Source organism: Belonocnema kinseyi, chromosome 5, assembly GCF_010883055.1.
Source record: "Belonocnema kinseyi isolate 2016_QV_RU_SX_M_011 chromosome 5, B_treatae_v1, whole genome shotgun sequence".
Taxonomy (NCBI): domain Eukaryota; kingdom Metazoa; phylum Arthropoda; class Insecta; order Hymenoptera; family Cynipidae; genus Belonocnema; species Belonocnema kinseyi.
In genome coordinates this window covers 68,907,461-68,918,971 of record NC_046661.1, presented here as the reverse complement: position 1 = coordinate 68,918,971, position 11,511 = coordinate 68,907,461, and the positions used below count along the sequence as shown (strand labels likewise).

Below are 11,511 nucleotides of genomic sequence, written 5' to 3'. Positions count from 1 at the left end.
CAAAAAGTTATGATAATCTTGTAGCGCATCCAAAAAGCAACATTTTTCTTTCCCTGACTTTTCTTCATATCGTGCGTAATTTGGCATAAAATGTTCATTTTCATGTGTTTTTTGGAATTATGTAAATGCTATAACACTGGTAATTTTTGATTTTTTGAAAAAAGTCATTAGATAAATTTTTCGACTTTTTAAATACTATAAAAAACCGTGCAGAGAATTCTTGAACTTTGAAAAAAGCGGTCTCAAATATATTCAAAATGTGCCCACTTTTTGAATTTTCATCGAAAATGGCTGTCTAACGAACTTAACCTTTAGTTTAGGACACTAAACGAGTGTACAAAAGGACAATCTAATAGATTAATTTTTTTCAAAAGTTATCGTGTTCGCAGACGGACAGACATACAGGCAGACAGACACATTCGTAAAAACCTATTTTTCAGATTCAGGGGGTCTCAAACGTAAAAATAGGATAACGGATGTTTTCCATAGTGCTGTCTATCTCAGAGACTGTTGATTTTGTAAATACATATGTCAAATAAAACTTTTTTGCAGCAAATTTACTGAGAACGTGAAAGAGAAAGCACCGCAAGCAACTAGTTCTTATAGTGATGATGATCTGTAAATAATTTTGTATTTTAAAGTATGTAAATTGCCGCAGCCGATCAAAGTCACGTTGGCGCAGCCCTCTAGAATTTATATATCTTTAAAATTGAAGAGTTTCAAAACTCTTCAAAATTCTAGGACTTTGAGTCATAACTCGTTGAAATTGAATAGTTTTTAATTTTAACTACATATTATATAGTTCCTTACATGTATGCGTATTTCTTTATTCATCCTACCTGAATTCATTGTAGTTTTTAAGACATAAAGTGTAGGAGGCTCAACACAGCTTTTAAAACCTATAACAGACGATTTAGAGCATTTAATCATTGAATCTAATATTTTCAGTAACTAATTAACTATAATATTATCGCATCCTCCTCCATTCCTTCCCGTTCTTCCACATACATTTTAATAGTTTATTCAACTTGCTTAAAGATAATTCAAGATTTAAATGGCCTATCCGATAATGACACACTCTATATGATAACACAGGCCGATAAAATCAGGTCGACCCTCTGACCCAGAAACCAGAATCTACTTTTCCGAAGGTTTTTGGCATGCTGAATCCGAATCTGAAGGTCAAAATTTCTCAATTGGCTCTGGTTTCCGAGATACCCTAACCTAAAAGTGCAAAAACAGCAATTTTTGCCTATATTTGAGGTTATGTAGCATCGAATTTTTTTCATTCACTCAAAAACCATAAACGCTATTGTAAAGTATAAGTCTCGTCCTTTCATATGCCGTTGAGTTTCTAAAATATCTTTTGTTTTGCTGAGATTTCACATTTTCAAATTTCTATATTTCTGAGTTTACCTCTGTTTAGGGCAAAAATCGCTGTTTTTGCACATTTAGGTTAGGATATCTCGAAAACCAAAGCCAATTGACAAATTTGGACCTCATATTCGGATACAGCTCACAAAAAACCTTCGGAAATGTATACGCTGGTTTCTGGGTCAAAATCTTGTCGGCCAAAAGGTAATGATATATCGCTCTCAACATTTGTAATTGAGGAAATAAGATAATAAATTCCGTTTCTATATTTATTTTGAGTAATAATTTTTTTTAATTATCCGAGAGAAAATAAATATGCAGAATTATTTTCATTTTTTTGCTCACTGTGTCCACACGGATTGAGATATCGTGTTTCAAATTTGACAGATTAAATAAAAAGCTCTAAAGAACGTTTTTATACGTCAATATGTTTATAATCGAGTTTATAATTTCAAAGAAAGTTTATTTGTAAATTGGTAAAATAGGATATTAACATTCAAGTTGTAACACTTTGACACAAATTTTGAACTAAATCGTCTAAACGTTTTTAAAAATTAACATAAACAATAAAATTTGCACATTTGTTGCAAATTAACAAATAAGTATCTGTATAGATGTAACCTATCATTAGTTTTGGAGCATTTTTAGCGATTTCTAGCGGAGAAAAAAAGAAACTTTGAACGTCGATAAAGGCGAGATCACAGGACTAAGTTCGTTCATGAAATTTTTGTGTAGAATGATTTTCATTTTTTGGTCCTCACTACGTCACCACGGATTGAGATATCGTGTTCAGGATTTAGAAACTTATATAGAAAGTCCAAAATTTGTGTCAGTGCTCAATATACACAAATCAAAAAATCTTAAATGCATCAAACCAAAAATTATCTACAAAGTACTACAACTTGAATGATAATATCCTATTTTATCAATTTGTAAATAAACTTGCTTTGAAATTATAAACATATTGATGTATACAAACGTTCTTTAGTGCTTTTTATCTACTCTGTCAAATTTTAAACACGATATCTCAATCCGTGTGGACACAGTGAGCACCAAAAAAAAAACAATAATTTTGCATATTTACTTTCTCTCGGATATTTTTTTTCAAAATTATTACTCAAACTAAATATAAAAACGCAATTTATTATCTCATTTCCTAGATTCAAAACTTTGAGAGCGATATATCATTGCCTTTAGACATGGTGAACACAAAAAAAATGTTTATAACAGGGGACTCATTTGGTCACGTGGTCACCGAAGATCATACCCTCAAATGGATTCATTCAACTACATTTAAAATGTTGCTTCTAAGAAAAATCAAAATTTGCAGCTATTATATGTATGGTGGCAGATTTTAATATATGTAATTGATACTTCACTCAGCATTTTTATTATTATTTAATTAATTTTTTGTATCACTAAATGTTAATTTAAGAGTTCTAGAAAGTAGATGCCAATGTTATCAATAGTTAATTGTATCATTTTCAATGTTTGATTCACAGTATTCTTGCATCATATTTTAATACTGCTGAATGGCTCATAATACTTTATTTCAACGTTTAAAGTAAATAAACTGAATCTTTTTAGTAGATTTATCTGTTATGTGAAAGATGATGTAGATATTTCTTATAGTCAATTATAATATTTACGTTGTTCATTTCTTTTATAAATACTAACAAGAGCTTTCAAATTACATGTTGATCTTAGATAATTGATTCAATATTATTACCCTTGAATGTATTTTGTATCTGATTTAAATTCTCCTTTTCCAGTAATTCAGGAGGAAGTAGATCTTATTATTGTCGTGTATTTTTTTTTTTTCATTTAAAATTTTTTCTTGGGTGAACCCAGCTTTTCATCATAGCTAAGAATGAAATTAAGTGACTGATAAGATGAGGACATTATAAGTTAATTTAATACGATGTTTGAAATCTCTTGCGTTGATGCGATAGGAATAGGTACAACATTACGAGCATGGTGTAATTTCGAGTTCGTCTTTTACCTCTGTTATATTTAAACATCGGCCGCGAGCGTTAGAGGTGTCAACAGTCACCTCCGGATGCTTTCTTAGTACTACCATCGCATTAAGTCATGCGACTGATGAGATGAGGACAACAATCGCCTCTCGATTATTATTATAACCCTTATTCATATATCTTTGTATATATCTTTGCGTTGCCTTATCGACTTCTATGGTTGACACAACCATAACCTTTTCTTGGCACAGCAATGTCCCAGCCAAATTTGCCCAGCAAAGTTGGCCAAATCGTTCTCGTAGGCAGATAAATATATGCCTATTTTTTTATTTTCAAAACAAAATATTTTTAGAACTCGCTCTGAGACTTCAAAGTTTCCTGATTTTGAGTAAAGAAGTCCTTACACCAGCTACAAGTTAAACCCAGAGAGCAGCTATAGATTAATTAACGTGTTATTACTCTGCCATTCAAATCATTTTCAGTAACCGTATTTTGGGACCAAGCAAATACGGTGTACAATGAGAGGCCCGACCGAGAGTCAACTTTTTTTGCAGCCGCCCACCTGCAGTTCCTTCAGTCGGTGTTCAACTTAATTGTGTCAATTTTCATGAGCTTTTCTTACTCTTTACTAAATGTAAATTATACTTTTAATCATTTTTCTTTTAGAAATCTATTCTCAATAGCCTAAAGAATGTCTCTTCAAAATGTCAAGTTACACAATTATATCTGAGGATCACAATGAGCCTCCAAATATTGCCATTTTATGCCATTTTTGATATGCCTAAAACTTTTGCATAATATTTCTGAGATATTAAAATGTGACAAATACAATATTCATTGATAAGTGAACAAGTATATCAAATATGAAATAAATCGACATTTAATTTCCTGTCCAAAATCGAAGAAATAAAAATTGGAAACATTTTACATGTTAAACCCCATAAGACATAAAAATGGCCAGAACGAGTTCTAAAAATATTTCGTTTTGAAAATAAAAAAATAGGCATACATTTATTCACCTACTAGAACGATTTGGCCAACAAGTCCGTTGAAATTTCTAAAATGTAATTTTTTGGAAATATACACGAGGTGCGCTCAAAAAATAATGTGACTTTATGGTTTTCTCAAAAAATATTCATTTATTCCTCAATATTTATGTTGTCCCCTTCAAAGTAATCCCCGTCAGATATAATACACTTGTGCCAACGCTTTTTACAATCATCGAAGCACTTCTGATAATCATTTTGTGGTATAGCCTTGAGTTCTTTCAGCGATGCAGTTTTTATCTCCTCAATCGTTAAAAATCGATGTCCTTTCATGGGTCTCTTCAGTTTTGGGAAAAGAAAAAAGTCACTGGGGGCCAAATCCGGTGAATATGGAGGCTGAGGCATGACAGTGGTGCTGTTTTTGGTCAGAAAATCTTTCACAAGCAACGATGAATGAGCAGGTGCATTATCGTGATGCGAAAGTTTTGGAACAAATTTCGCTGACACACGTCTCATGCCCAAAACGTCCGAAAAGATAGCATGGCATGAGCCAACCGATATGCCAACATCTTCAGCAACTTCTCTGCTGGTAATTTGGCGATTTTTCAACACCACGTATACACATTTATCTTACTCAGAGTAGACTCACCGTATGCAACTGTCAACATTTCAAGAGTTTTAGAGCACTGGATTCCATTTTTCACACAAAATTTAATGCAAACTCTTTGCTCCATTTTTTTCGAAAGAAGAAAATCGCCGAGCACACCAAACCCTTCTAACATTTTACGCCTCTGCCAGAAAAACAACACGAGCTATATAGTCAAAACGGTGAACATATGATCGAGTGTACCAACACAACAAAACAAAAAATTTAAAACTTGAATGTACGCAGCCCGCGAAAATTGAAAAGTCACCTTACTTTTTGAACACACCTCGTATATATATATATAATGAAAAATAAAAAAAAATTGTTTAGACAATTTTTGTTTAAACAATTATGGTTTTAACAAATTTGCCAACAAAAAAATTTCTTTTCTCTTGCATAATTTCAGGCTCATTTAAGGCTCCTGAAAAATCATCGACCGAAGGTCGCGCGATATATTTATGGAGCCCTAAGTGACCTTTAACATAGGGTAAAGAATAAAATTGTTTACTTCACTATTTTTTATAAAAAATAAAAGAGCCCAAAATTTGGGACCACGGGCCCAAATCAGCATTTTAAAATTCACTAAAAAAATTTTTAATCCATTGAAATCCCATAAAATTACTTAAATCAATTGAAACCGCCTTGGAATTTGATGAAATATCGTAAAATCTTCGACAATCTTTTGAAATATCTGTGAAATATTTGAAAATATTTGAAATCATACGAAATGCTTGAATGATTTGAAATCAATTTACATATTATAAATTCCTGTAAGATTACATTAAATCTGATCATATTTCCTGAAATCTCGGAAAATTTATTAAAATACCTTGAGTTTTTAAAATCTCATAAAATCATTAAAATGCACCGAAATCTTTAAAATATCCTAAAAACCTGATAGATTCTATCAAACTATTCCATATCTTCTAAAAATCTTAGAAATACGTTAAAATCGTATGAAAATTGGTTTAAATTTCTTCAAATCATGCAAGTGCTTGGAAATCACTTGGAAATTTTGTAATCTTTTAAAATACCATAAAATATATCAAATCCTTTGAAATCACACTAAATACCAGATATATGATTTATCTCTAAAATTGGTTAAAAACGCTGCAAACAATTGAAAACTACATTTATCCGAAGTCAGATAATTTTTATCACGAGACAGATAAAAAATATTTGTCCTTGGATAATTGTAGTTGTCAATTGTTTTAAACGTTTTTATTAAACTTCAGATAAATTATATGCCTGGGACTTACTGTAATCCTATTGAATTACAGAAATAAGTTGAAAATGACTTTTAATATTTTAAAATGCCGTCAAATATTTCAAATCCTTTGATATCTCTTAAAATATTGAAATCCTGGGAAATCTTATATAATCCCTTACATTTTTTATCCTGAAATATTCTCAATTCTTTAAAAGCTTTTCAAATCCCTTTGAAACTTTTGCATATATTTTAGGCTGCTTGAAATGATTTTTCTCGACAATTTCATGATCTAAGAATGATCAACTTTTGACGAAAACCTATAATATGACTTTGACATGAGAAAAAACAAAAGTCTTGAATAACACTCCAAGTTGTGAACAACATTCCATTAAATAATTGAAAGATATTTTGTCTATCAAAAGATTAAACAATTTATTTATTGATAAGTTTAACTTTGCATGCTAACGTGGGAAAAAGATGTCTTAATTAACTTTGTCTTAAATTTATCATTTAAAAAATGCAATTAATCAATTTAACCCAAATTTTAACCTCGGTTTAAGTCTAAACCTACGACAGACCTGGTTTTTTTCTCCCGGCTACTTGGAAAAACTCCTAAGAAAACACAAGGTTTTTTCGGGAAGTGTGCTATGTGGACGAGAAAATAGTTTCAAGTACCGACTTAAAATAACGAAATTGTGTTTAAGGCTATTGGAACGAGGCGCACAAAAATGGTGAAATCTATGAGACGCCCAAAACTTACCAGTGGTCAATGATAATTCGGTTTTGAGGTTTTAGAAATGCACTCAGAATTTTTTTTCCGTCACCGAAAGGGGTTCCACGGTTGTGGGGTATGCGTTTGCTATCTGATTTTTCGAAACAAATCGCGTAAGAGCTAAAAAATGAGAGTAAAGTAGTTAACAAAAATACACGAATGGAGACCAAAGCGACTGTCATCTGTTTGGCGTTGATGGATCAGCGTTACTTGATCATACTACCAACCATATGTACTGTCGGTAAAGTTGCTCCCCTTGGCGGGAATTTTAAATTAGAATAAAAATGCGATTTGTATTCTTAATTTTTTTTTACATGTCTTACTTGGCTTCGGAATAGGAAAACGGTGAAAAAAAGTGATAAAAGGATGCCGTCGTGCACTCTCTGATAATAATTGATAATAATTTTTCAATTAAAAAAATATATTATTTATTGATTTATTTACATATCTTGTTGTGTTGTAACGTTCAAAACACAAATGGAAATGGCGCATTACGTAGAATTGTATAAATAAGGTAAGGATTATACAACCTATTCTCGCTTTACAGAACACTAATATTAATCGCATAAATTTATTATTGAAAATAACATCATCTGCAGATTTTTGCAGACATTTAAAAACCATCGTACTCTCAACATCGACATATATAATAGAAATTATTGCACACAGCAGACGTCGAATTTAGTAACCAATTTTTGCTGAAAAACCTTGCAACAAATAAGCAAATATCTACATTACAGTGCACTCGGAGAGATTCAGTGTAAAAAATTAATTGAATTATTATTACTATTATTATTATTATTTTATTTAATTAATCGTTTCATTAATTTATTTAATTAATTATTATACACATTATTATTATACTAAATTTGACGCCTGCTGTTTACAATTATTTCTATTGTATATATCGATATTCAGAGGACGATGGTTTTTAAATGTCTGCAAAAATCTGCAGATGTTGTTATTTTCAATAATTAATTTATGCGATTAATATAAGTGTTCTGCAAAGCGACAAAAGTTTGTACAACACTTACCTTATTTGTACGATACTACGTAATGTGCCATTTCCATATGTGTTTTACACGTTAAAACACAAAAAAGATATGTATATAAATCAATGAATAATATATTTTTTTAATTGAACAATTATTATCAATTATTAATAATAATTAATATTGTCAATTATTATCAGCGACGGCATCCTTTTATCACTTTTCACCGTTTTCTTATTCCGAAGCCAAGTAAGACAGTCAATAAACAATTACAAAATTAAGAACAAAACTCGCATTTTTATTCTTAATTAAAATTCCCGCCAAGAGGAGCAACTTTACCGACGGTACACATGGTTGGTAGTATGATCAAGCAACGCTGATCGATCAACGCCAAACAGTTGTCAGTCGCTTTGGTCTCCATTCGTGCATTTTTGTTAACCACTTTACTCTCATTTTTTAGCTCTTACGCGATTTGTTTCGAAAAATCAGATAGCAAGCATATATCCTACAACCGTGGAACCCCTTTCGGTGACGGAAAAATATTCTGAGTGCATTTTTAGAACCTCAAAACCGAATTATCATTGACCGCTGGTAAGTTTTGAGCGTCTCACAGATTTCACCATTATTGTGCGCCTCGTTCCAACAGCCTTAACTATAATTATTTTATATAACCTACTTAAAACAGTGGAGGATAAGTGGAAAGTAAACAAAGCTATATGAAAAACCCAAGTAGTCTTTTCCAGCTAAAGCTGTCATCATATTTATCAAATTTAATTCTAATGAGATTTAACCCTCTGGTCACCAGCTGGGTCAAAAATGACCCGGAGCGATTTGAAAACTGAAGTTTCTGAAAAAGGAAACGTCGCAGGGGCGAAGAAAATATTGTGATAATTAGGGTAAACATTAGGGCCTAGTGGCGTTCTTAGTTCAACCCTGGTTTTCGTACAGGACGTGCGGAAAGTGTCGAGCGGGTCATTAATGATCCCTGCTGTGAATAATCGGGTGAAACGTGAACAAAAAACTTTTCGCCAAGTTTTCAATTGAAATTTGTTCAGTAAGTTGCTTTGAATGTGTTTTAGTGAAAAAAAATTAATTGAAAAATACGAGTCCACCCTACTTTTGGATAGAAAAACGGGTACAGCGTGCTTGCAATGCACGCCAGGTACCTATCTGCAGGGACCACCGTCGCGCAGTGTGCACGTCTTGTTCAGAGATTAATTAGGTGTTCGTATTTATCAGTACCAATTTCTTTATAAGTTTATTGGTTACATGTACACTATATTTTACTCCGTTTTACATAACAAATTTCAGAACTCTTTCACAAATAAGCATTTATCACCTTTTTTTACATTATTTGTTTATTCAAACAATTTTTAATATAAAATAATTTTCTTTGTGAATGCTGAATAGTTATCTGACACCTTAAACTTTAATTCACACTCATAGTTTCTTGAAAAAGTGCAATTAAAAAAAAAATAACAGCCCAAAATGTAAGTATTAAAATTCAGCACAGTGCACATTTACTTGGTGAGATAAATATACATTTTGAAAAAAATTGTAAAACCACTTAAACAGCTTCATAGAGCAAAGTCTACAGATTAAGAAACCCACTGATTTTTTCCAATTGGGTATAAAACAAAAGAAAAAATAAAAGAGTCATTTTTGCAATTTTTGCGCATTTTTTGTTACATTTTTTTCGCATAAAATTAAAAAAAAAAAAGAATATCGTTTTCGCAATTGTCTAGCCCTTTTCTAGACATTCTGACGATTTAATTTCACCCCTATTTATTTTAAAACATGCACTTTAAACATATTTTAAAAAATGTTTAAATTTATGGGTCATTAATGACCCAGCTGGTCAGCAACGTTGATCCAGAAAATGCTGATGACCAGAGGGTTAAAAATGTTAAAAATTTATCGCAAAGACAACAAGAATAGACGAACATTGCATGTAAATTGAAATAATTATCAAAACATTGTCACTATTAAGACCTGTCATAGGAAGCTTGTTATATAAATAATATTTATCTATCGGCGTATAAATGTATTGCATAATCTAAGAACGAGAAATTTCTAATTAGTTCACTAGAAACAATTACATTTATTTATATAATATTACTATTTACTTAATGCATTAATTACTAGTATTATCCTGATAAAATTAGGACTAAAATTTGAATTGGTTCTCAAAGCCACATTGCAACTGTAAGTGCATCTTATCTTTTCGAATACCGTATTCACTATAATAAATTGAACTACACATCTGTCATTACAGCTTGTCTAGAATAATAAGTACGTAATGGAAATGAATTCATATATTTTTTCCTTTGATTTTTGAAGTATAACTGACATATTGTAATACGAAGTGTCTAGACACACCGAAAATATTTTGCCTACGCTCACCGAATTTATGTAAAGCCGCCCTTTACTATTTTTCATGGTCTCAACGAAAATACTTATACTACGCTCACCGAGTTTCGGTGAACTTAGCCACGGCTATTCTAAAATGCAATATGTATAAATATATGCAACTTTTCTTTAAAAATATATTTCAAATTTTGTAGACACTGACTATTATTAAGGAACTTTCCGTAACACTAGCCCTAAACAGACTGGAAAAGGAGTTAGACTTACTCAAAATTCCATAAAGGTAGACAGTTTGATTTTTTTACTTTATTTATTTTAGAAAATCAGTTTATATTTCAAACCCAATTATACGTTTCCTGAATCAAATTTAATCAATTTTATGAAGCGTAAATAATGATGGGATTAGATTTTTTGCACCTACCACATCGTACATCCAGGCATCCATATTCGCATCGTACATAACAGTATACACCTGAAGACTCTTTCGCCACTTTGCAATTTCTCATTCACTGATTATCCCCTCACACATGCGCGCACACACATACATACACACACCCACAAGAGCAGAGGATATTCTATATTTAACACATGTCTCAAAATAGGGGAATCAAGAAAGTAGAAGAGAAGTGAGAAACGTAGGAGTAGGGTAGTGCGAATTCACGAAAAGAAAAGCGCGAACACGCGTCCCTTCTCCGTTGCATGTGAATCGCTTAACGGACCGCGTGCGACTGTGCGAAATGGTACAATTGTCAGCCTGCTGCCGCACCAGGGGCGTCAAGTCAAGCTTTTGCTCCTGATCAAACTTTCAAAGATTCCGACTTTGAGCATTATTAATGTACATTAACTTTTTACTTTATTAGCCAAAAATTAGTTCACATTAGAGTAATAAGATCAGACCTACAAATATAACATTTAGAAGGTTAAGATTATAGCTTATAATTGTAACTTATAGTTAACGACGAACGAGTAAAATTTACAAATATTTGAATATCTCTGAAATCATTAGCTTTTCGAGATATGTATTATACCTGTATTTAAGGGCATGTGACATAGCTAAATACCTATATTACCGATCTCACATTTTCCGTTCACTGAATGTTTTTTTGAACCTAAGAACTTTTTTTGTAAATAAAATATCGAGCTGAAACTTTGGGAAATGTATTATAGTACAATAAAGTACGTTTAGGT

The 11,511-nt window shown here is 31.7% G+C and overlaps 1 protein-coding gene across 4 annotated transcripts in view; it reads right to left on the bottom strand.

The window, feature by feature from the left end:
- The window catches only part of LOC117172435 (steroid hormone receptor ERR1), a 281,691-nt gene that overhangs the window by 223,652 nt on the left and 46,528 nt on the right, over positions 1-11,511 (bottom strand). For 2 of the 4 annotated variants that reach the window (XM_033360366.1, XM_033360368.1), the window contains exon 2: positions 840-899. Coding sequence is in view for 1 of the 4 variants with exons in the window: in XM_033360364.1 (XP_033216255.1) it covers positions 10,745-10,783 (39 nt within the window). In the remaining 3 variants the exon portion in view is untranslated. Of the gene's footprint in view, positions 1-839; positions 900-10,744; positions 10,846-11,511 lie in introns of those variants that run through there. The other 2 variants (XM_033360367.1, XM_033360364.1) reach the window with 2 other exon arrangements.